The following is a 26323-nucleotide window of genomic DNA, read 5'->3' as shown; positions in this document are numbered from 1 at the left end:
AACTGTGATAGCTTGTCCACTGTCCAAATCACGTTCATATATAAACAAGTCTCTACAGTTGCTATGGAGAACTGCCAAAAATTGAGTCGTGTCTAATCTTAACCCTTAGAGTGCTGAATACTCGAGGCCTATGCGGTCCGTACGGACGGCGCGCGGCCAGCGCTGACGATCGCTGTGAACGGAGTACTTTTCGCTATACTGAACTCTGTTGATTGACTATTCAAAGCGCAAATCGTAATAAGTTATAGTAATTCTTTTGCACGAGATTAAATGATTCAAGAGCGTTATTTTTTAGTATTAATTATTTATTATAAACATTGAAATTTACAATAAACTAGAATTTGGGTAATAAACTAGAAAACAATAATCTAAAAAACTAAATTTAGTAAATATAACACAAGTTCATAATTCAGTTATGTGTGAAAAATTTCAAAACAATTATCGATACATAATCCGACATCGCATTTTCTGTATTCGCATCGCGTGTCGCTCCTTCTCTTATTTTTCACACAAACAACACATTTTCTTGATAATTGTGTTGTGCCGGCACGATTAGGGCATTTTGATGGAAAATGCCTATCAATTAAACGAAATGGTAAATCCTCAGACTTTCTCTTTCCTCCTCCTACTGTGCTTCTACGTTGGAAATATTTTTGTAAAATGTCTCTTATCGACGCTAAATGAAATTCACTAAATTTTTGTTTCGAAGCAGTAGATTTTTGATATAAAATATTTATCTCGCACAAACGTAATAGTATTACTTCTGCGTAGGTGTACGGAAAAATTGACAAACGCATATATGCGTCCTTAGTCCATGCCGGACACTTACAGAAAACGCATATATGCGCCCTTAGTCCACACCGATAGCTTTCGCCAGACGCATATATGCGTCCATAGCACTCTAAGGATTAAAAAATAAAAACATGGAAAGTCATGTATGCGAGAAGGGAAACTTTCTTGTCTTCCATGATGATTTTTCACAACTAGTCACGACTCAATTTTCAAATGGTCCTCCCTAGGCTTCTGTATATGAGTGTCAAGACCTGTTTACATGACCGTGGCCTAGACTCGCTTGCTTTGAAAGCGTTTCTACATATGCAATAATCCATGCACGTATCCATAGTAATGGTGGAAATGTATAAAAACCGGAGTAATTTATATTAAATTGTGAGTCCTTAATTATTTGTGATTAAATAAAATAAGTAAAGAAACTCGAAATGTTCAGTATTATTTTCATTCTACTATTAACCACATTTTATAACACATATTGTGAAGACTTTGATATTGATACAAATGGATATATTGTTTATTGTCCTTGTATGGGTATGTCCATGTATAACTAAGATTTTTATATGTAATTATATAAATATATCCTAGAATAAATTAATCCATTAAAATCATCGAGTTGATTAATTTTTTTTAGGGCGATTTGGAAATCAAGCGGATCACTTTTTAGGTGCTTTAGGATTTGCAAAAGCACTAAATCGTACTTTAGTTTTACCACCATGGGTTGAATATAGAACTGGAGAAACAAGATCTGTTTGTAAACAATAACATTTAATATCTTATAAAATATAAATATTTTTAAACAAATTTATCATTTTTTAGATACAAGTTCCATTTGATATATATTTTAATGTTTCAAAAGTTCAAAGCTTCCATAAAGCACTATTAATGGAGAATTTTATGCGAGACATAGCACCAAAAATATGGCAATCTAAGGAAAGAGTATGTAAGTTTAAATGTTTAAGTTCAAAGACAAAGTGTTCCTTTGAAACATGTTATCCTTTTCAGCTTTCTGTTATTCTGCACGTGGAAAAGGAGATTCATGCAATGCCAAAGATGGAAATCCATTTGGGTCATTTTGGGATACATATAATATAGATTTTGTAAAATCAGAATTTTATGGTCCTTTACATTATGATGTTCATCATACAGACATGGCAGTACAATGGAAAAGACAATATCCTGCATTACATTGGCCAGTATTAGCATTCACAGGTGCACCTGCTAGTTTTCCTGTACAATTGGAAAATAAAAAATTACACAAATATGTTGAATGGAATACAGACATGCTTAATAAAGCCATAGCATTTATAAAACAAAAATTACCAAGAGGAGCATTTGTAGGAATTCATCTACGTAACGGAATTGATTGGGTGTGTATCTATCTTCCAGATATTCAAATTATTCATTTCACTATAATAAAACTTTAAGAAACTGATAAAAAGAATTAGATTTGTAAATAAAACACATTTTATGTTTAACAGGTTCGTGCTTGTGAATTTATATCCAGCACACCAAATCTCTTTGCTGCTCCACAATGCCTTGGGTATCGTAACGAACGTGGAAAAGCAACTTCTGCTATGTGTCTACCATCATTTGATTTAATAGTACGTCATCTAAAACGGGTTATTCGCAATGGTAATGACATCAAATCAGTATTTGTAGCATCAGATAATAACTATATGATCGAAGAACTTACTAAAGCCTTAGCACGGATGGAAGTAAGAAATATAACAATATATATACAATACATATACATTTATATATATACAATATAAATACATTTAATATTTACTATAGGTTCCAGTTTTTAAACAAGATTCACCTGCATCGCCTCATTTAGATTTAGCTATTCTTGGAAGAGCAAATTATTTTATAGGAAACTGTATATCTTCATTCTCAGCTTTTGTCGCAAGAGAAAGGGAAATTAAAGGGTATCCCACATTTTTTTGGGGTTTCCCTTCAGAGAGGTCTTCATCTTCTATTACACATGAAGAATTGTAGTGACATAATTCTTAACTAGGTCCGTTTATTTCTATTAATTTTTCCTTCATCTATAATTAATAAAAGCTGGACCCATTTAAATTATTATAATTAAATTATCCTAAAACTCCGCATGATATACATAATTGTATATACAATGAAAAAGGATCTTTTATGTATACTATCTTTTATTATATTTTACAAAAAATGGTCATATAAGATAAAAGTTCTTTTAAATATATAAATATTGCTTTTAATTAAAGTTAAGCTATAACATGATTCATGAAAGTTTCAATAATTATCTATCAATACAACATTGATTGGGAACTTTTTAGTTCTTTCATATTGTTCAGCAAGCAATTAAAATATTTGTTGCTCGCAAATCATAATGGCCTCAGGAACAACTATATCAAAACACATATAAAAGATGAAATTTTATAAGATACCTAAAATATTATCCAAAAATTTTACATTTTTGAAAGACAATACATATGCGTTATACATAAACTTTAATTGTTTTATTGTAAATTACAAAACAATTATAACTTACACAAAACTGATTAGATATCAAATTAAAATGTGTATTTTTTGTATACCTTATATCTTTGAACAATTCAAAAGTTATTTTAATCATATAAAATAATTACATTTACGTTTACAAGATTATAATTTTGTTATTATTAAAATAAAATATATTTTATTTTCAAAAATATGTATCACTTTTCTAAGTTTACCATTTTTTAATGTAGTACTGATACTTGCTGGAAGATATCGTGATAGTCGTACGAACGTGAAACATATGCTATACACAACCAGATACAACCAAATGCTCAGTGACACTTCGTAATATATTCGGTTAAAATCTTAATGCTTTACACCAATATTTTACTAATTTTATTAATCACTACTAAACGAAAAAATTTCTTGTATTTTTGAAAATAATTTGGCTGAATAAAATTTACAGCATTTTTAAAATTAATTACGAAAAATGGCTGATCCTAAATATGCCGATTTACCTGGGATTGTAAGTACTTCATATTTTATGATAAAATTATGTCAATGTGATTTTGTTATTAAATATAATTCATTTTGAAATGAGAATATAATCTGAAATTGAGATAAGGAGATATAATCTGAAATGGTATAATTTTGTATAATCTCGTCTATGTCTTATAATTTACATAAATGGACATTTAATATTTCAATGTTTTCATTGTATCTACAGGCATATGATCAAGTGGACGTTTATGAGACTACTGATTTACCAGAATCAGAACAATTTCAACTTTACCCCGAGGTATAGTATTGAAAATTGATTATAATATAATGTATTATGTAGTATGCTGTATTTAGCAGTATGAATATTTCCTTTTTTTAGGATGAGACAGATTCTATAGAAAAATTACATACTAGTGCCACTGAAGCATTTATTAAATTTAAAAACAAACGTTTCCTCAGCAAAGAAGTTGACTTCTCCGATCGAATATCACTCAAACCAAGAACTGGCTATAAGTAAATATTTTGAATAAGAAAATATAAGATGTAAGATATACGTTGAAGACATATAACAAATTTTAGATTTGGAGATTGGGAATTACCTGGAGAAGGAGAAAAAGAAACCCCTATTCAAAAGTACCAGCGCTTGCAATGTGAAATAAAAGAATTATATGAAGAAGTGAATGACTTGAAGGTATTAATTGTTCTATTATACATATTTGAAATTTTACGATGTACCATATTGTTCAAACCTTAAAAGTGAATGAATATTTTATTGTTTCTTATATAGGAAAAATCAAAAGAGGAAAAGGTGAAATCTGTTGCTGATATAATTTCTCAAGTACAACTCTTAGGAAAACAATTAGATTCCTTAAAATTAGAAGAATGTCTTGGGGCTGATCTTGTTGCAACTCTATCAGATCCACAAGGCACAAGAATGAAGTAAGTTTATTTATATTATAATAAGGTGTTTAGAATGAAAATGTTTCTTTTGTTGATGAATATTTTAGACAACTGATATCACAAATAGAAGCATTCAAGCAGACTAGTATTCTTACTTCTGAAACTGATTCAAAGTCACAGAATGCAAAAGATGATAAAGCAACTGAACCTGGTGTACTTAAGTATCAGATGATGTATCTTCCAGAAAAAGCAAGAATGCAGGAAGCAGCAAGAATTGCATTACTTGAACAAAGGCTTTGCAATTTAGAAAGTGTAATTGGGACAACCAGTGATAAACTTTCCAAATTTTCACAGGTATGTAGCACAATGAATTCTTACATAATTATAATACTTATTGTTAGTCATATTTTTAGTGTGTTTCTAATAATAAGTAAGTAATACATTTTTTTTATAGAATCTCAAAGGTCAAGGAGTAATGGAAGCTCTTCAAGAATTAGGAGCAAAAGCTGCATTATTAGATACTTACCAATTAGATATAATTGAAAGCCGATTAGCTGCACTAATTCATAGAATGGATAATGTTGCACAAAAAAAGACTGCATTAACATTAGATTCAGAACAAGAACAAAAAGTATTCTTTTTTTTAGAAATATTTAAATAACATGAATTTACTTACGAGAGGTCGACATTAGAAACTGGAAATAAGTGAATAACTATTTTATCTAAATCAAATTTTGTTTTTAGATTTCGGAAATGTATGATATTATGAAACAAACGGAAACTATCTCACAAATTTTACCACAAACCGTAAATCGAATGTTGGCTTTAAATACTATTCACCAACAAGGTGTGTATTTAAATATATTTATAAAACTTTATAAATTTCTTTTTCCAAAAAATATATTTTTTCAATATTTTTTTTAGCTGCTACATTCAACAAATCTTTAACACGTTTAGAAGAATTACAATCACAAATAACTTCTGACTTGGAAAGTAACAAGTCTCTTTTAAAAGGAGTACAAGAGAGCTTTGCATCAAACTTAGAAATTATAAAGAGTAACATAGAATCATTAGATGAACGTATTAAAAAACTGAACGTGTAATTCATAAGAGCATCATTGAAATTTTCATTATAGATTATATCTCAACTTGTTTAATAGATATTTATTAAATTATATATTATTTACTAATATTTTCTAAATATATTTTTAATTTATTCATGATTTAGTACACCTTGTCATACATTGTTATTAAAATATTTTTAATAATATAAATTTAATTATTTTTAATTAAATAATGCAAGTTAACTATATTATTGTAGCAAAAAATTCAATAATGTATAAACATTACAAGTTAAAAATAAACTAGAATCATGCTTTTCAAGTATATGTACAAAAAATTGCTTTTTTTATTCTGGAACAGGAAAAGAGGTGGTAAATATTACACTTAAAATATTTGTAGATTTATATTTATTTAAATTTAATTAGAATCGTAACTTTTGGAAGAACCATTTGTTTTTACCAGATTTGTACCTAAAAATAGATATTAATATCACTTGTCTATCTATAGTAAATAATCTTAAACGTAATCTCAAAACAGTTGCAAAATATAATATTAAGGAATAATAGATATAGATATACATACTTTTCTTCAAATTTAACACGTGTTTGAAATCGAATTTTCTTGCGCTTCATTGGGTCTTTAAGGTCTTTGGGTGTTACTTTATCCCAATGTAAGTCTACAGTGTATCTTGTTGGCATCAAATGGTTATAATTAAGTACCTATCATTAATACATATATTTTGAAATAAAATTATATATATATAATAAAACAAGGAAAATTACACAAACAACTAGTGACAAACTTACTTTCACAAATGGCTTAATTTTGGAACGTTTATGAATCTTTGCTTTGCCCATTCTTTTGTGTACTTTTCGTGGATATCGGTCAATACCTGCTACCATAGCATGTCCATACTGTTTTTCTGTAGTACCATCATCATAATTACGCATGATGATAGCTTTCCTTCCTGCGTATCGGCCACTAAGGACCAATACAACTTTTCCTGACTTCATAATCTTCACCATCTTGAAGATATATCTATAGAGAAAAGTTAAGAAAATTAGTTTAGTAGTATCAAAATTGAGAAACGAATATTTTGTTACAAAACTCGTATATAATAATTTATTTTACGTTAATTATTAATTTTTTTAACAAGATTTTTTTAACGCCTAGACTACATTGGCAGTTGTAAACAGATATCACATAACCTCTTTTATATCACCAGTACTTAAAAAATTAACAAATAAATTTATACATAAAATGTTTTTTAAAACACAAAATTTAAATGATTAATCTAATTTTAATCTTAGTTTAACGAAAACAAACTTAAAAATGTTTGTTAACATACTCAAGAACTTATTAAAATTCTACAATCAAATAAATGATCACTATCCCAAAAATACCGGAATAAACGTTACTAAAAAGAATATTATATCTATAAACAAATTATTTTTCTATTTTCCGATGTTTTTGGATTAGTTTCTGCAATGACAAACATCACACACCTCGCGGCTTATCGTACCGGAAAAAAGGAAGTCAACCTAATTCTCAATTGGTTACCCGTTCGATATTTAAAATTCAACCTACAGATGTCGTATCATTAGACATCCGGCGATGTTTAATAATAACCAATCCTATGTCGTGGTTTGAATGACGTTTAACAAAATTATTTCTTGGCAGAAAATTTTTGTTCGGACCGGTTTTATCCACCACATCATTTAAAGATCATTATTTATTTCTTGCAATATATATCATATAATTTTCAGAAAAGCAACGGATTGATTTCGTATATTTTCAATCTGAACCACGAATCAGAAGCAACATTGTTTCTACAAAAACGAGTACAATCGTTGCCGAATATCTAAACTTTTCGAGAGTTCGAGAATAATCCCGATGATTTTCTCGATACATCGAAATGATTGGTCGGCATAAGTAGCTTCCTGCTCGCTTGTATCTTGCACGAGGGATGTTAATAGGTACTATTTTACCCTTGTCGTAGAACTTTTTTTAAATACGATTTGTCGAAGGATTGAATCATTTAAAAAGACTGATATTGTTGATATCGTATAGTGAGTGTGAACACAATAAGTTAGCGTGATGGCATTGAACGCTCAATATGAAGTTATTGGAAAGGGTTTCGTACAACAGTATTATGCGATGTTTGACGACCCCGCACAAAGACCAAATTTAATAAATATGTATAATGTAAGCTTTAATTGTTTCTAATCACATTTATTTATTGTGACAATTTTTTCTCTATATACTTATTCGACGTTTACAGACCGAGTCATCTTTCATGACATTCGAGGGTTTGCAAATACAAGGTGCTATTAAAATCATGGAAAAATTAACTGTGAGTTTCTTTTAAGAAATGGGCTATATATATCATATTTTATTATATATTTCATTATACTATACCTATCATTTTTTAATATAAGTATATTTTATATAGACTAGAAAATCATATAGTTCATAAAAAGATTATGAAATTAAAGAAAAATAAATTAATTTTTTTTATGTTGATTAGTAATCTTTAATTTTCAGAGTTTAACATTTCAAAAAATAAATCGGATAATAACTGCCATTGATTCACAACCTATGTTTGATGGTGGAGTGCTTATTAATGTTTTAGGAAGGTTGCAGGTAAAGAAAATAACTTTTCATTATTATATGAGTATAATATGAATAAGCAGATAGGGAATTTGCATGTAAAAATATACAAAATTATTCATATTTATATATATAGTGTATATATATATACTATATATATAAATATATGCTATATATATGCTAATAGCAGAGATTATACATAAATGAAAGAATTTTATTTAATATGTGCAGAGATCTTATTCCAATTAGTTCAGTAATTTAACTTCTTCTATCATACACAATTTAATGCAGTTTCTAAACAAAGAGATATATTTGGCCCGATATTTTTTTTAAATTCATTGACGCATTTATATTTTTATTCGTCCATATATTGTATTTTATTGGCTGGACATGCTACACAAATGTGTACTGTACTGCCTTACATTTTTTGTGCTGCCATATGAAGATAGAGATTGAGCTATGACTAATGTCCAGCAACAATCTCTCTATATACCTCCGCAAAGAAGATGAAATAAGAAAATTCAGTCAGTGATTGTTGATGATTGGGCAGACTGATGAGGATCAGCCCCATGCATACATCCAGACATTTGTCCTGAAACCAATTGGCACCAGCTTTTACGTGCAGCATGACATCTTCAGACTTGCTCTGCACAACACGGTTTAGGCGTCAGGTATTGCTATTCCATTGATCTTCGTACCATGGTACAGGCAAGCCTGATACTAATTTTTGATGTCTAAAGCTGCTTCATGTATGTCAGTATGCTTTCTTATTATTAATTTTAATTCAATTATGTGTTATTTGCAATATTGCTTTGCTATTTGCTGTAATCAATAATTTGAGAAAAATAATTTTTACATTTAACTAATATTAATATTTAACAATTTGGTAAATTTGAGAACTTAAAATAACTCTATAATAGTGAAAACATTTTTCTACATTTTAATGTTTGTTATTATAATTATTTAAATTTATCAAAGTTTTATAATTTTATTAATTCACTATCTGCATGTACTATTTAATTAATTATATTTTAAACTATGTAATAAGTATAAATAATTTATTGCACCATCCGCATATTTCAATATTTTTGGAATAATACATTTGTAAAAATGCGTACAATGTATTATATGTATATGTAATAAGGGTGATGATAAAAAAAATTTAAATTGCTGAACTGACCGGAATAAAATATATTTTTTCTCTTTTGATTAAAGTCTAATGACATGTTTAATAATAGCTTATACTACTAATAATATAAGTTTATAACAATAATTATTATTATTATTAATTTGTCTTGTGTATCAATATAACAGTAGTTTAAATATTATATGAAATGATATATGAATATATGAAAATAAAAATAATTCAATTAAATTTAATTTTTGTATAGCTTACAATAATATATCATTATTTTTTAATGTTGTAATAATTATCACATATTTTTAAATAGAAAAAATTCTATAGTATTTAATCTGTATATTAAGCAAAATGTTATAATAATATAGTTGAAGATGTTATTTTTAGCTTAATCATAAGTCAAAAGTAATATAACCTTTTTCGCATAGAATTTGATTGTATGATGAGTTTGTCATTGTACTGTATACTTCTTTATTTTTATTACATTTCTAAAACATTTACATAGTTTTTGCATGGGATGCAATTAATAGAATTATTAGCTATGTTTAATAATAATTTACCTTTATTGATAGTAATTCAATTACATACCAATATATTTTTACACAATACAATTTTTATATAGTAAGGTCTATTACAATTATGTAAAATATATTAGCAAGAAAGGAAAATTATGTATTTTATATATTCTTTTATTAGATTTATACATGTGGTAATGATATACATAGCTTAAGTGTATAATTATATATCTATAATTTGTTACAGGCAGATGAAGATCCACCACATGCCTTCTCACAGATTTTTGTGTTGAAGCCACTGGGGAATTCATTTTTTTGCCAGCATGACATCTTTCGTCTTGGCATTCATGATAGTGTATGAAGAGAAATGTCTGCAAGTTTATTACAGTTAATAGCAGACAGGTATCTGAGCCATGGACTCCCCAGAGATTAAAATAAGTGAGCTACTTTCTTCTTAATATCCTTTGTCATCACATATTATTCCATTCTTTCTAGATACTGCAGTTTTTATATGAAAAATATTTGCTTATATCTTGGCCACAAAAGAAAGAAAAGAGCATTAAAAATAAATACAGTTTAATAATTTTCTTGTTTTCCTCTTTTTCTAAATACACCTATTGCTTACATGTTAATGACATAATATCACAATATAATATAGCAGCATATAATATTCAATTTTAATGATTGATTATTACTTTTTAAATTGTATTGTTACATATTTTATTTCCTCATACTACATGTATTTTTGTAAAACAAATATTGACCATTAAATACAATATCTGGAATTAATAACATGATAGTAGTTTCTATTTTACAACTTGCAGTATAAAAAAATTTTAATGTAATGAAGATGAAAAACATGATTTTTAAAAAACAAGCTGCTATATATAATTGTATTTTATCTTAGTTGACATAAGTATTAAAAATATGAATTTTACAAATTGCCACGTTTAGCTTGCTCCATTTCAATAGCTTGAAATAGTGCTTGAAAGTTTCCAGCTCCAAATCCCTATAACAGAAGTAATTTTTATAATTTTATTAGTTTCAGTTTTAAAAGATTTATGGTAGGTTTAATGATCATTATAATACCCACATTGTGATTATGCCTTTGAATGATTTCTATAAAGAGAGTTGGACGATCTTGCATATTTTTAGTAAATATTTGTAAAAGATATCCATTTTCATCATAATCGATTAAAATTTTTAATTTTTGAAGTATATTGACATCTTCTAAAATTTGTACACCACTGGTTTTTAGACGGTTTCTTAACATATCATAGTAAGTGTCTGGAACATCTAGGAACTCTACCCCTCTAGTTTGCAGATTTTGTATCTGTGAAATAACATAAATTCTTATTTTTTAAATTTTATTTAAATTTCGAAAAGCTATGTCAAATGTGTAATTTACAGCTGTAATTATGTTGTTTGTATTAAGAGCAATATGTTGCACTCCTGCTCCCCCATAATACTCAACATATTCTTGGATTTGAGAACGCTTTTTGCCAGGTGCAGGTTCATTAATAGGCATTTTCACTGTTTCTTCCCAATTCGTCATGACAATGGAACGCAGAGCTGAATATTCTGTGTGTAATTGAGAATCGTCTACTGACCAGAATCGATGAAATTGCAAACATCGCTCATACCTACAATAAAACAAATTTTATATAGAAAACACAATCGCGTGTACAGACTTCTCTAATTTCTTAAATTTTTTATCAGTTTGTATACCATTTTGCAACAGGTTCCATTTGTTTGTCAGATTGATTGCCAACAATATGGTCAACAAAATTCAATTCTACTTTTGGTCTAAGTAACAAAAACAAAATTATTAGAAACTTAATAATATTATTTTAAGAATAATTTGTTTGAATTTAAGTTACATACAAAGTCTTTAAAAATGGGTCTTCTGATAGCTTTTGAAACCCTGGCAAAAAGAATCCGTTATACTTGGATCTGTCTATTAGCGTATGATATGTATCTCCGTACTAGTAAATAAGAGAATAATTATGTTTTATTGAAATACTGTTGTTAGTTCATTATTTTCTTTCTTTGTATGTACTTACGGTACTTATGGTAGCAAATTTTACAATACCATATTCATCATTTTCTTCCCATATGTCTTTTACTATTATGGCACCTCTTTCTCTTGCGATCTAAAAAAATAATAATCCTTTCATTCATATATTCGCAGGAAGTTATAATATTAACATACTTTTACAATGATGTCTATGTCCTCAACATTAAAAGCAATATCACGAACACCATCTCCGTGTCGGGAAAGATGGTTTGCCATTTCTTCATCATCAGGTTCATAAGCTGATTCAAATACAAAAATAATCTATAAATAAAAACAGTATTTTTATTTTTTTACTAATATAAGATATTAGACAGGTAAAAGATGTTACTTTATAAAAATATGAACAATAAACATTTGTTTAGCATTTACCTGATTTTGTTTAACGACGTGTGATGCCACGCGCCTGGAACAAGTCTCTAAACCACGATAAGCCAAAGGTTCAAAACCCAATCTAGTGCAGTAATAACTGGCTGCCTAAAGTAACAAATGTGTTTAAATACAAGTTCATAATAGGTGGGTGGCTTATTTCAATTTTGTTTCCGTGTGAAAATATAAAAGAAATCACAAATATCGGAAAACGAGAAAATGTTTTAAAGTATTAACAAATATGAATCCTGAATATTTGCTCATGTCATGAAATTCATGATTTCATTTATTATTTAATGAAACTATCTGGTTTTTTTAGTAGATATGTACTATTTTGTTCTAATTACCTGTTTTGCATTTCCAACCCAGAATTTAAGGTGATCGAAGCACAAGAATTTTCCTCCTAAAGGCTAAAAACGAAGAATTACATGTTAAATATATGGTATAATTATATTTTCAATTAAAGTATTTGTGTTACTATAATTACCTTGGGACCTTTATCTGTATATGTAGTCTGAAAAAAATGAAATTAAAAATTTTATATTATCGATTCATCTGAAAATCAGAGAACATTAAAAGTTTTATTTTATTTAAATTACAAACGATTATATTCGGACTGAAAACTAACATTTATACAAATTAAAATGTCCTTAATTAAATAGTATTAACACTACTACGGTACTGTAATAATAAATTTTTTTATAGTAGAACTTAGTTAAAAACAGATTATAAATTTCATACCATTTTGAATACTTGCGGAAAGTTAGAACGAGCTAGTTAATGATTTCTTTTTCGTGGTTTGTAATCGGAAACATCTTGCTTAAATATAAGCGCGTGAAAATCAGTAATGCTATATCCTGATCGCTGATTGGTTGATCAGAGAGGCTTGTTTGTGTCGCATTCTTTTAAAAACTGTGAGTCGTAAATCTAACGTATAATACTAATAGCAGGTTTTTCAGGATTATTTACGATCACCTGATATTTTATTCATCGGTTTATCTGTGGAACTATCATCTTTAAGGTCATTTTTTTTAAATAATATTTATTAACTTATGTACTGAAGAAATTTTGTTTATTGTCGATTTTCAATTATATCGATTAGTTTATTTATTTAAAATCCACATTAATATCCTCCGTGATATCTTTTAAAACATTTAAGATATATTGAAATGCTAATTTTCAAAATTTTTATTACAATATGTTTGAAAATATAAAATTGTAAAGTATTCTAACATTTAAAAATTTCTTGTACACTTTATTAATTGCAATTAATAACAAAAATGTATTTGTAAATATTGTTCCAGTAAATATTCTTGTTTTTCACGCCTATTTTGTATTTGTATAGCAAACGCGAAAATAAAATACAATTATGTTTATTGAAAAAATATTATACATCTTTTTAGTATTTAAACAAGTTAAACAAATTAATCATTTTTTTAATTATGTTTACAAACCAAAGTCAACTTTGCCGTACATTTTTGAATGATTAAAAAGAGTAAACATTAGTTTACTTACTAAAGTAAAGCAATAGTATATATATAGTATAATATATTTGTTAATATTATATATATATCGTTGTATAAAAATAACTATTTTTCTGAAAACTATTTCACCACAAACAGGAAGAATTCAAAGTATTTCATTCGTATAAAACTTTCCATTTGCGAAGGCTCGCCGTTCTATATGACGAAACGTGATCGTGCGTCAACACTTAGATTCTGGTTTTAGAGGCGCGTCCTGTTTAATATAAATTACCTGTTTAATGTAAATAATTATCAGAAACGTGCGTAGCGCGTGATACAAACATATTAATGAACCGACAGAGCTAGGAGGATCACCTCGACTCGTTTTTCTCTACTATATTGAGGTCTACAAAAGGCAGCAGAACGATTTCAAGACACATGTTAGATATCTGTATATAAATATTGAAAAAAAGGTGACCTCTATTTCTTTAAAATGTTCTTCTTCTTTTTCTTTTGTTATATCAATTATAAAAAAAACTACTTTTTTCCTTGAAAATATTTAGGAATGAAAAATGAAACATATATTATTTGAAGTATAATATCTATAATAATTTTATTTTATATCGGAATAAAAATTTAAAAAATGATTAAGTTCAAGTATTGCATATTTCAATTATAATTTTTATTCAATTAAAGTATATTCCATGGATGACATTACAGTGTTTTGTTGTTCATGTTCTACTGCATGTATGTCTTATATTATTTGTGAATTAATATCTGCGATTATACTTTGATATGACTAGTTTGAATTGGATTTAAATAAGAGGGACAAAGTGTTTCATAACTTAAAATCAATTTAAAGTATACATACTGTTAGTAAGGAATAATTTGAAATATTCATAGCTCCCCGCAATACACAATAACTGACTAGATTAGATTATTATATATTTAAAGATATTATAATTATATTTAGAAGATTATTATAATTACAATATGTAACATATCAACATATGTAATAAAATTTAAATACTGCATATTATTATAAACAATATAAAATATGGACTTTACGTAATAATTAGAAATCGTTTAATACGTCAAAATATCTAAAACGTTTAGAAGAATCATAATTCATTTTAGGTTGTATCTTCATATACAAAGATACTTAAGATAAAATTTATATTCATCTTAGAAATTACAACTATAGTTATAACAGAAGAATACATAAACTACTAAACGTATTAATAAAAAAATTATTTTTTCGGGAAGAATTTACTTTTCAGATTAAAATTAAAATTTAACAAATACCATTAAAAAATATATATAATGTGATTGCGTTGATGTTTAGTTATTATTAAGTTTTTATAACGCATTTTATGATTTTCAGGAATTACATTAATATTATTTATAACATTCTTTTTTGTTAACATATTGACCTCTTATGTTATACATTATTTTTTTAATAATATTATTAGTTTAATCTACTTATACTAATAAATCTAAAAATTACATTATTATTTATAAATCATGTAAACAGATTACATATCAGACCCTTCTTACATATATTTATATACAAAGAACTAATTATATATTTATAATACATACAATATAAATTCATTTATACAAAACGGAATTGTTAAGAGGTCAAGCAGTAAACAAAAATTAATTGCCTTATGCTTAAACGCAATAAAAATCTTTACTCATAATAACACGATTGTAAATAGACAAATAAATTAATACTTAATATCACTTAATTTGGACATAGCATTACAATACTAGAATGATTTTGTTTTATTTAGGATATTAAAAGCTTGGAAAAAACTGTTGCATCATGCTATTAAACTGTATTACAATTTTAAACATTTTAAAAGAATTTTTATCTACCTGTTATGAATATTTATTCATTATTTATCTAATTTTTGAAACCATACATGATAAAAATTATTATTTAGGTATAATATATATTTCTACTACATTTATGTTTATGATACAAAACTTTTAAATGTAATTGCAAATTTTATTGCGTAATATCATTCATATTTAATAAGATAAAAAAATGTAATAAAGATATACAATATCTGAAGTTCACGTTACTTTGTATACTATTATGAAAAAATCAATTGTTCAGTGTGAATTTGTTATCGAAGAATTTCTTTTAATAAAACATTTAATATTTCATATTAAAATACATCATTTATGATCGCGAAAATAGTAACGTTTCAATACCGGTTTTGTTATGTATGGTCGGTACATGTGAGTGATATAAAAATTCCTTGATTACCGCCAATTCTTAAATTATTAGACTCAATAGTATGATCTTTATTACAAAAATATATGTAGAAAATTTGGTAATATTTTTTTCTATGAATATGTAGTATTTTTTTATCGTAAAAATGTTCTTGGTCGATTAAATTAATGGAATGTTTAATTATCCTTTTATTTGGAAAGAGATATGAAAATTTGAACTCATTGTTTCTTACTCAAAATATGGACGTTTTAAATAAATATAATACTAAAAGTATACATACACGCATTAACATATATACGTGATGTTTATATATGGTTATTTGAAAATCGTTGCTATGGTAATAAGAGTTCAACTACTGTTACATACTAACTACTAAATAAAGAATTGCATTCCCATTTTTAATGCCCTTGTATTACCATATAACAAGGTAAAGAGAATGCTTCTAGTTAATATTATTAAAAACATCAGGAAAATGTATGTACTACTATTTGGAGATAAAATATGTACAGAATGTTATATATTATTATTAATTTGGCATGCCAGGAAATATAAAAAAAAGAACAAAATATTAAATAAAACAATTCAATCCTAAACGAGATTGTGATGGAAGCATTTGTAGATAATTATTATTTACAGCAATACAATCCCATGATCTCTTTCCAGTCTACGTTTTGCTTTAAGAGATACAATTCCCATTAAATCTGCAGGAGTTGGAAGTCCTCCAGAGGTATTTGGAGCCACTGCTTGTTGATAAAATACCTCTACGTTTCCACACTGGTTACCATAAACAACGGTATCCTCCGTTCTAGTTAATTAATAAAATATACTCGTTTTTTTACTATATTTCATGAAAAATTACCATGTTTAGTGCTTTATAATGTATAAATATATAAGTTAGTACTTATATATTACTATTATATAATGTTATAATATATATATTAATATATGTTTAGTGCTTTGTAATATATAAAACAAAACATACTCTAAATGTGTAATACAATTCATTTTCTTGAAAATTTTTGGTAGTAGTATTATTTTAACCGAGCAAAAAGATATAAATAGGTCTACTGAAGCAAGCAGACATATGCAAAATTGCACTAAATGAATCAAATTACCTAATGCTTAAATAATTACCTGACAATAATATCTGTGAGATTGCTGGCATATGTGAACCTATCATGAAGGCAAGAAACAATATCCAATTCAGTAACACCCCAGAGTCCAGAACGATTTATTGTGTCCCATTGAGGATCAATACTTAATATACTATATAATTCCTTATTTTCATTTGAAGGTAGAGGCTCTAAACATTGTTGTAGTCTAGTTTCAAGTTTTCCTAACGTATTCACGCAAGTTTGCCACTATAACATGTATTACTATAATATATATTATCAAAAAATTAAATTTCAATATATTAGATATTAGACAATAAAATATACTTACGAGAGAGTGTATAAGATCAGGATTATTAGCAGTTCCATTTTCCATTAATAGTACTAGCACCATATTGTGATGTCCACAGAGAAATAGTTCTGTTTTCTCAAAAGAAACTTCATCTTTGGAAGTAGTTACCCAATCTTCTTCCAATTCATCTTCACCGTCACTGCCAGTTTCCTTATTAACTGCTTCCAGTTTTTGCTTAATTATTTGATTTGTTGCTGTTGAAAAGCCCGATAAATCACGAAATTCGCTAGGAGTTGTTTCTCTACTACAAAAACCGCTAGTTCTCTCATCAGCAAGTAAACTGAGCTTAGACATAAGAGGCGTTAACTGTAAACCATCCAACTTTTTCTTTTGAAGAAATTCATACACGTTACCGCATTCCGATGCTGATTTTCGTCTATCATCATTATCAGTGATATTGAGTGGTTTCAAAGGAAGACTCATTGATCTGCGATAAGTTTCTTGTTTCACTTTACTATCTATTTTTATGTCACGAGAATTACTTGACTTTTCTAAATTATCACTGATCATGGTATCACAGTTATTTGTTACATTTTTCATGTTACAATCGTTAGCTAAACTTGTTAAAAAGTCGTTACGATTAATTGTATTATTTCGATCATCCTTAAGTTCTTCGTAATGCGAAGATATATATTGATTATATAAAGACTGAGATACTGGTAATCCATCACATCGAAATATAGGATAATATGGGTCAGTAATTGTATGAAACTGCCTTTTATGTAAAGATTGCTTTTGAGGAGAAGTTTCGGGAGATATATTTTGTTTTAATTGTGGCAACCCTAATCCATATGTTCTTACTGATATTCGATTGGAGTACAAATTGGACGATCCTAAATCATGCATACTTAAGCTTCTCTTATTAAATTCTTTTCGTTTAACTAGTTTTTCTTTTGGCGTAACGTTTCTTAATTTATTTAAACGTTTATATCTAAGTGCTTCCTTAACAACATCTGGAATATCATCTACATTTGTTTTTATTTCTTTCTTTTCTTCTTCTGCTTCATTATTTGTATCTTCGTTTGTGTTACATATTAACATAGCATTACCATGTAATACTCTATTAATATCTTTTAATGGTGTAGAGCAAACGCTAGGAGTTAAAGGATTTACACACTTAGGACGGTCTGTTTTACTTTCCTGTTTACGTTTCACTGGAGAACTGTAAGCTGTAAGTGGTACGGAGGGTATATAGTGACTATTATCGTTGTACTGTAATGAATCTAATTCTCCTTCTTCAGGTACAGTAAAAATGCGAGAAGTATCACGTTTCATTCCGGACAAAGGGAGTTCCTTACTGTTCTTGGACATGTTCTAAGAATATAATAGTTTCATCATTAAATAATTGTTATAATTCATTGTCAAAAACTACTAACCTTTCTTTGAAATATCTTTTTTGTCACAGAATCTAAATAAGAACTATAATATCGTTCATTATTTGCTTCTTGTACAAGTTTCGTAAACTGTTTTTGCTCTATATATACTCGCAATAACTGTACTCCAACAGGTAGATGAAATTCTGTTGATATTCTCTCTGCAGGAGCCTAAAAAATTGTATTAAAAGAAACAATATTGTATATTATGTAAATATTACATACTATTAATATATTTTAATTGAATATACCTTTATTCTATATGGATCAGTTATAACAATTTGTTTGGTCAACTCAGCACTTAACTGAGTTGCAACTACCCTGAAATATTAATACTTTTAGTTTTTAAATTAAAAGAACAATTTATTTGTCACTGCTCTAGAAACTTACTTATTATTATAGAAGAGTGCACCACCTATGATACCACTGATTTCTTGATAATATTGTAAAACTTGAATTGCTTCTAAAAATATGTTGCTAGCACTCTAAAACAACATAATATTAATTTATATTATATCCACAATAAATAATTAAATATATTAAAAAGGAGCTGTATAAAATAGAAAAATTGATATCATATATCAATTACCTTTGGAAGTTTAATGATAGGAATATTGGAGAAAAGATTGGCACTATATTGAAGTATTGGCAAATATGTTTCAAACATTTGATAAAGCTTCTCTGTGAACTTATTTCTGTCATTATTAAATGATTCCAGTATCTTATTCAAATCATAATGAAAAAATTTTAGCAATGATTCTAATGTATTTGCACGCCTTTCTAGAATCCAGTCATGAATATTCCTATCAGTTCCAACTGCCTGTAAAGTAGTAAACAATGAAATTTATGTGGCAAATATTAATTCATACTAAGTATGACACATTAAGCAATGAGAAAAATATTACGTTTCATTCATTGAGACTACACTGATAATTGTAACTGCTTTAATAGATAACTACTACTATCAAATTATGCCATACATACAATGATTTTCATATTTTGCATTATATTAATTCTGAAGTCATGTAGTCAAATTCTCTTATATTTTCAATTATTTTTATAAGTAAATAAATTATTATTAATTATACCTATATAAAGAAAAAATATAACAACGATACACTTACAAGTATGTATTGTCCAAATTTCTTTAATACAAATTTTCCTCCTTGTAATGTGATTGATTTTGGATTAGAAAACGAAGTTGAAAGAAATTGATTAACAGCCATTAATTGCCCTGCTAGAGCTAATCTTTGCGTAAGAGATACCCATGCAGGATGAAAATACATAACTGCCTCTGCAGGATCATCATCTTCTTTACAACACCTTACAGTGTCATAAACAAATACTATCATCATCTCTCTAAAAAAAAAGTCAGAATTAACATAATTTGATACATATATATTATATTAACTTATATAATATGTTGATAGTATGTATATAGTTATGTAATACTACGTATGATTTGTAAATTCATATTGAACATGAACAAAGTGATTTCTCCTTTATAAATGAAATAGCTTACCCTGGAGTAATTGATAAAACTGTTCTATATGTATCTGTGAAAACCTATCAACTTTCATTTTTACAAAATTATAGACATAATATTAATGTCTATAACTTGCTCTGATTCTGATACACGAATGAATCTATGAAGTAAATAATTGTGAACAGAGAATTGCTGATTAACTGCACCACTAACCGATAACAAAATAAAGGAGATAAGATTACAATTTAGAACATATCTTTTAAAAGCATTGTTATATATAACACTACGTTTTGTATAAGAACTCATTGCATCATTATGATTCAGTAATTTTTTAAAAACTCAACATGTTTTTCCAGTTTTTATGATGCTAGTAGTTGTATGAAGTTGCTGAATTAATTAATTAGCAATGAAAACATTTTCAACTCTGATTAATCTAATAGCTTTAGATAAACTGTTGAAGATAGAATAAAACACAAAATGAAGGAGGAAAATTTTATTTTGACAAAATTCTTAATTTTGAAAATAATTTATTTATATCTATGTAAATTATCTACATTAACTGAAAGTATATAAAATTAATAACATTAATAAGATATATTTTATTATGAAATAATATGAGGAGGCATAATTATAATGTAATAAAGTCTGAAACCTTACTCTAAAAAAAGAAAATGTTTCCTTATACATCATGTCAATTACTCTAACAAGTACAAGTGGAAATATAATTTATATAGTAATTACTCATACTTTTATGGAAAGAATAAAACAAAAAAGCTATAGATACATATAAACTAATTACTTATAACAACATATACATACACATATACATACATAAGTATATACATAATTTTTCAAGAAGCACGAAATAAAGGAAATATATTACTTTAGAACCAATAATGTAAACTAATACATATTCATAACTTAGCAACATAAAAGTTTAAAAGTAATAAAAAAATTAAGTACGAAAATATTTTGACTATTAATCCATAAACTCACACCAACTTGAAGTCAGCATTCTGTTTGACAAAAATTAAAGATTTAAAAAGGGACATGCCGCCAAGAAATAAACCGATGAAATAAGTGCAATAGTAATATAGTTTGCAGCGTGGCATAGTAAACAGAGCATTATCATTGAATTAATGATGCACTTTTTACGCTGCTATAATTAGATAAAGCTAGTGTTACGCAATATCTTCGTACTTTGCCATGGTGACTGTTTACGCTTCAACGTGCCGGGGCTAAGGACTTCAGTTGCGATGTTGCGATTATCAATTGTAAATTGTAACGTCCTTGTAAAATCCTTTCCTCTTCGTTTACTTTTTTTTACTCACAATGACAAACTTAATGTCTTGTTTTCTGTTCTATCCTTATGGTCGTTCAAGATGCTACTAGGCGTCGCGAAAAATGCACTTCGATGGAAATGCACTTTCCCGTTATGTAATGTAAAATCTGAGCCATAATAATCTTGATTTCCAATCACGCTGAATGGAGCCGCTCCTTTACCGCCATACTGATATCGATCTCCTTTATATGTACACAGACAACATGTATATTCTTGGTCCTTGATCGGTAATGTAACTATGTGACTACTAGCCGCGATGTTTGAATATCATTTGAATTTAGATTTGAATGTAATGGCAGCAGGTGCGCTCTGTTATTACTATTACTATCGTATAATATACTTCATAATTAGTTGTTATATACATACATATAATAATGTTATAGAACGTATATTTTTGTATTAAAGTATATATTTAACAAGTGTATAATACAATAAATAAGTAAAATATAATTTACAAATACATCAGCACTCTGCAAGTTCTTGCAAGCAATCGCGAAGAATTTCTAAAAAGATATCGGCATGATATTCTCCGAATATTAGACATGGTCTTAATCGAATTGATTTTGTTCCACAGTCGCCCACTTGTATACCTAACATTTGCAAATTTACTATACAGAAGCAGAATATAAAAATTGTCAAATGAATATATTAAATTTTTTATATTACCTTTATTACGTAAAAGATGCATTAATTTCTTTTTCATATCCCTACATCTCGTATCAAAGGCAATGATAAAGCCTCTACCTCGTACGGAACTTATAATATCCGAAAATTCATGTTGTAAGGTGTTTAGTTGACAAAGCAAATAATTGCCGACATAACATACATGAGTTAATAAGTCTTCTGCTTCAATGGTTTGTAATACTGCCTCTAACAGTAAAATTTGGATTGGATCTCCCATCCATGCATTAAAAACTCTATATGGTTGCTTGGGCCTAAATAAATAGTATGAAAAATATTTATAATGATACAATATTCTATTCAAACACTATTATGTTTAATAAATATGTTACATGTATTCGGGAGAATGATAAAATCCACTAGCTTGCATTTTGTAACTAAATGTAACGATATCAGGAGGAATGTTTAATTCAAAATATTCATGTGCCCATATTCTTCCTGTTGCACCACCTCCTGTTTGTATTTCATCCAATATGAAAGGAATAGATCTCTGAAAAATTTATTGTGTTATGTTTCTCAATATTTATATCTTATAAAAATCTAAACAGAGCATATTAAATATTTACTCTTTTACACATGTCTTGTAATTGTAGAAAAAAGTCTGGGGAAGCGTGTCTATCTCCTCCTTCACATTGTATTGCTTCAACTAGGATACCAGCAACTGGCATATTCTTTTCATATCGTTCTATTAAATCCTCTACCTTTTATATTTTGATGTAGATTTTATCAATCTTTAGCAACAAAATTAATTTAAAATTTATATCATAGTACTATTAAATCTACTTGTTCCAAGCACCGAGCATCTTCCTCTTTATTTTCTTTTTCATGCTGATCCAATGGATATAAATAATGTGGATAAGGTGCAATTGGCCATTGAAGAGAAGGTATATCAATTTTCATTATGTACTTATAATGCGTTAATGCCAGTGCACCAAATGTTCTACCATGAAATCCTCCTAATTTTATAAATTTCATCAATTTGTAGTGTTGGTATATTACAACACTATGTTAAGGTACCTTCAAAGGAAAGGATAGACAATTCAGGACAACCAGGTGGTTTATTAAAAGGTGCACTTTCCTTTTCTTCCTCTGTAAAATCTTTGCCACGTCGATGTCTTTCTGCATATTTTATAAATGCCATTTGTATAGCATGCTCAATTGAACAAGCACCACACATGGCTGTAAAAATGCATGGTAACCCTTTTGGAGCTACCTAATGTATGTGTGAAATAATATTATATTTAACAAATTCATTGTTATTTATTATTATTTACTATCCAATGTTATTTTTATACTTATTGATAAAATAAACGTAGTTACAAATTCGATAAGTAAAAATATCTAACACATGGTTGAAGCAATGTATCCTGTATTTTACACGGCCACTCTAAACCAGGGAATAATCCTATTGCAGGCCTGTTTGCTATTACTCGCTAAAAATTTATTATGTTGACACCTTTAAGCTTATTTTAGTGGATATAATTATTTTCAATTATATTTACTTGATTTCCTCCACAAGATAATGCACCAAGGATTGACCTATGATTATATCCAAGAGCAAGGGTAGATAATTGCATAAACATATCTAAGAAAACATTTCCATCAATATCTGCTAAGTAATTTCCAACAGATCTTTGGTAGTCCCCAAAATATTGAATGGAGCCTACTTGCTGCAATATTTTAAAATTGTTTATATGAATGTGTCAATCTTCAATAAAATTTGAATTTCGTGATAATAATATAAACCTGAATTTTAGAAAATTCATTGAGAAGTGCTTCTGACCTTGGTCCAGGAATTTCAGTAAGCGTATATGGTTTTGCAGGTTCCCCAGGTAATGGTGCTTTTGGCATATGATGAAGTTCTACACATTATTTATCAAGTGTAGTATGTTAAAATTTTAATAATATAATTTTATTTTTCTATTAACCAGCAATATAGTTGTTTTGTACTTACGACGAGGTTTCGGACTCTTTTGAACAGAATACACAATACTTTTGCACAACATTTTATAAGAAATTTCCGTATTTATTAAATAATGTCACTAATATAGAGAATTTATGAAATTCTACTATATGTATGTACATGTATTCTTAACTCATATTAAATAAAAACTTGAGAGAATGTTTAAAAAATGATAAAAGATGTGTAATATATGCATTCACATAAATGACACATTTTTACTTTTGTTTCAAATCATAACAGAAGAATGTAAATAGCTATTAATATAGGTCCTGTGTAATATTATTTGAACTTTGAAGTATTTAAGTTTACACTTAATAGTAATACAAATGATGATGTTAATACTAGTAGAATAATTCGAAATTATTTATAACATTATTTCTTTATACAAAAATCATTGTTTCTTGCAAATAAAACTAAAAATTAATTACTAAACGGTATTAATGTGCTTTTTTAAAGTTTCATGAAGCCACTGTCATACAGTAGTTTATTATTTTTTAAGCAATACAAATTAAAAAATGTAAATTAACATACTATGCTTTTCTCTAACTTATATTTATAGTGCAATAAAAACAACAAAGTTTATGATTAAAATTAGTACAAATATATTTATTATAAACTAGTAGTATTAGATTTAGATGAATATAGTTATGTAATCACACTTTGTTGCTTTTGTTCTTAATAGAAATAAACACCTCGTTACATGATTAATAAGCGGGCAAAGTGAAATAGAGCAGCACAGAATGTACGTGGCTGCAAATTCTTCACCCAGTTTTTACATTTCAGTAGCATGCCAAAAACTTACACGACTAATATATAATATATGTCTTGAAGTATTTCTACAATTTTTTACAGAAAAATCCTTTACTCCAGTATGTCGTCAAGTATCGCTCTTATGTAAGAAAAGAATACTCGATAGAATGATCGTAATCTGATCAAGTTTGTTTTAACATATTCAAATTTCAAGAGTATTCAACGATTTTATAGGTGCACGTGCATCTCGTAGAAGATATTGGGAGATTAACTTTTTGAGATACAATCTGATTCTTCCGTTTGTCTCCGAAGATCAATAAAGCTAGTACGGAGCATTACATATTTCCAAATGCATATATTCCGCTCGCATTAATATATAATGTGAATACTTATTAATACTTATTAATTTTTATTTATAAGTCTCTATGAGTCAAATAATATTCTGAGGCAAAGCGGAAGAATATTAAAGATACACTAGATCTCAAAGAGTAAATCCATTGAGGCATACTTTACAAAATAAAATTTTTTTAAAATTTTTGGTTAACTCTGCGATATATAGATCAAACAAACTTAGAGATATGGAACTTTTTAAAGATAGAATACGACAAAGAATTAAAATAAAAATGTATAACACTCCAGTATATCTAAGTTATAAATATACCGACACACTTTGAGAAGATGATTTTTGAAGTATATTATAATAAAGATAAAAGAAGAGCCTCAATAAATTAATGAGACGCATATGACACGATCACTTGGAACGAGTTTACAATAAAGCTAATATGGTGTATATAAATCTGGGCAAAATAACGAACTGTATGTATTCTGTAACTATAATCGAAAGTCGAAGGTAAAAAACAGATCAGTGCCAGGTTTTGTGAACATTGAATTAAAAATACTGTACAAGCATCATCCTGGCAAAAATGTACAACCTGCTTTGAGCGATCTGTTTTTTTTTCTCACTTAAACAAATGATTGACAATCGTCAAGACGCATCTTGAATTCGTGAACATACACGTTAATGTACATATATGAAACCACAGTTCTTAATATCAGAGAACAGATTTCCTTGTAGAAATACTACTTAGACCTTCACAGAATATTGAGTTGCCACTTAGTT

At 27.6% G+C, this 26323-nt stretch overlaps 7 protein-coding genes across 11 annotated transcripts; 3 read left to right on the top strand and 4 right to left on the bottom strand.

The window, feature by feature from the left end:
• Positions 1-1103: 1103 nt before the first annotated feature.
• Positions 1104-3119, top strand: O-fut1 (O-fucosyltransferase 1). The gene is made up of 6 exons (XM_069113232.1): positions 1104-1323; positions 1424-1539; positions 1609-1732; positions 1795-2159; positions 2271-2507; positions 2587-3119. The coding sequence occupies exons 1-6, from the start codon at positions 1218-1220 to the stop codon at positions 2788-2790; spliced, it is 1152 nt and encodes a 383-aa protein (XP_068969333.1). The 5' UTR covers positions 1104-1217; the 3' UTR covers positions 2791-3119.
• Positions 3120-3564: 445 nt separating this feature from the next.
• Positions 3565-5860, top strand: DCTN2-p50 (dynactin subunit 2). Its single transcript, XM_069113608.1, has 9 exons — positions 3565-3793; positions 3995-4066; positions 4148-4281; positions 4348-4459; positions 4556-4707; positions 4776-5022; positions 5123-5299; positions 5413-5515; positions 5593-5860. Exons 1-9 carry the CDS (start codon positions 3758-3760, stop codon positions 5769-5771), a joined length of 1212 nt encoding a protein of 403 aa, XP_068969709.1. The 5' UTR covers positions 3565-3757; the 3' UTR covers positions 5772-5860.
• Positions 5861-6120: 260 nt separating this feature from the next.
• Positions 6121-7337, bottom strand: RpL27 (ribosomal protein L27). Of its 2 annotated transcripts, none has more exons than XM_069113612.1 (4): positions 7236-7337; positions 6537-6768; positions 6313-6449; positions 6121-6200 (listed from the first exon to the last, which is right to left on the bottom strand). In XM_069113612.1, the coding sequence occupies exons 2-4, from the start codon at positions 6753-6755 to the stop codon at positions 6152-6154; spliced, it is 405 nt and encodes a 134-aa protein (XP_068969713.1). In that variant the 5' UTR covers positions 6756-6768; positions 7236-7337; the 3' UTR covers positions 6121-6151. The 2 variants fall into 2 exon arrangements, with proteins under 2 accessions (XP_068969713.1, XP_068969714.1); XM_069113613.1 differs by lacking the exon at positions 7236-7337 and adding an exon at positions 7079-7102.
• A 114-nt stretch (positions 7338-7451) lies between these two features.
• Ntf-2 (nuclear transport factor-2) lies at positions 7452-10577 on the top strand. Of its 2 annotated transcripts, none has more exons than XM_069113616.1 (5): positions 7452-7935; positions 8012-8083; positions 8275-8373; positions 8891-9011; positions 10241-10577. In XM_069113616.1, the coding sequence occupies exons 1-4, from the start codon at positions 7828-7830 to the stop codon at positions 9002-9004; spliced, it is 393 nt and encodes a 130-aa protein (XP_068969717.1). In that variant the 5' UTR covers positions 7452-7827; the 3' UTR covers positions 9005-9011; positions 10241-10577. The 2 variants fall into 2 exon arrangements, with proteins under 2 accessions (XP_068969717.1, XP_068969716.1); XM_069113615.1 differs by lacking the exon at positions 8891-9011 and having other exon boundaries at positions 7465-7706; positions 7801-7935.
• On the bottom strand, positions 10553-13352 carry Hpd (4-hydroxyphenylpyruvate dioxygenase). Its single transcript, XM_069113609.1, has 11 exons — positions 13178-13352; positions 12924-12950; positions 12784-12846; positions 12440-12544; positions 12206-12331; positions 12057-12146; positions 11878-11978; positions 11722-11799; positions 11402-11636; positions 11087-11326; positions 10553-11002 (listed from the first exon to the last, which is right to left on the bottom strand). The coding sequence occupies exons 1-11, from the start codon at positions 13178-13180 to the stop codon at positions 10928-10930; spliced, it is 1143 nt and encodes a 380-aa protein (XP_068969710.1). The 5' UTR covers positions 13181-13352; the 3' UTR covers positions 10553-10927.
• A 1790-nt stretch (positions 13353-15142) lies between these two features.
• HPS4 (Hermansky-Pudlak syndrome 4 protein) lies at positions 15143-21854 on the bottom strand. Of its 3 annotated transcripts, none has more exons than XM_069113604.1 (9): positions 21464-21579; positions 20106-20340; positions 19571-19801; positions 19372-19466; positions 19233-19302; positions 18985-19152; positions 17588-18922; positions 17279-17505; positions 15143-16949 (listed from the first exon to the last, which is right to left on the bottom strand). In XM_069113604.1, exons 1-9 carry the CDS (start codon positions 21577-21579, stop codon positions 16775-16777), a joined length of 2652 nt encoding a protein of 883 aa, XP_068969705.1. In that variant the 3' UTR covers positions 15143-16774. The 3 variants fall into 3 exon arrangements, with proteins under 3 accessions (XP_068969705.1, XP_068969708.1, XP_068969707.1); XM_069113607.1 differs by lacking the exon at positions 21464-21579 and adding an exon at positions 20504-20825; XM_069113606.1 differs by lacking the exon at positions 21464-21579 and adding an exon at positions 21668-21854 and having other exon boundaries at positions 15144-16949.
• A 417-nt stretch (positions 21855-22271) lies between these two features.
• LOC138179780 (4-aminobutyrate aminotransferase, mitochondrial) lies at positions 22272-26321 on the bottom strand. Its single transcript, XM_069112919.1, has 9 exons — positions 24445-26321; positions 24237-24352; positions 23993-24160; positions 23837-23923; positions 23508-23703; positions 23274-23446; positions 22823-22980; positions 22476-22744; positions 22272-22399 (listed from the first exon to the last, which is right to left on the bottom strand). The coding sequence occupies exons 1-9, from the start codon at positions 24494-24496 to the stop codon at positions 22272-22274; spliced, it is 1347 nt and encodes a 448-aa protein (XP_068969020.1). The 5' UTR covers positions 24497-26321.
• Positions 26322-26323: the final 2 nt, after the last annotated feature.

The sequence above is a fragment of the Bombus flavifrons genome, chromosome 5 (assembly GCF_040668555.2).
Source record: "Bombus flavifrons isolate JBK064 chromosome 5, iyBomFlav1_principal, whole genome shotgun sequence".
Classification (NCBI taxonomy): Eukaryota; Metazoa; Arthropoda; class Insecta; order Hymenoptera; family Apidae; genus Bombus; species Bombus flavifrons.
The sequence above is the reverse complement of the archived record's forward strand: the minus strand, read 5'-3'. Positions and strand labels throughout refer to the sequence as shown.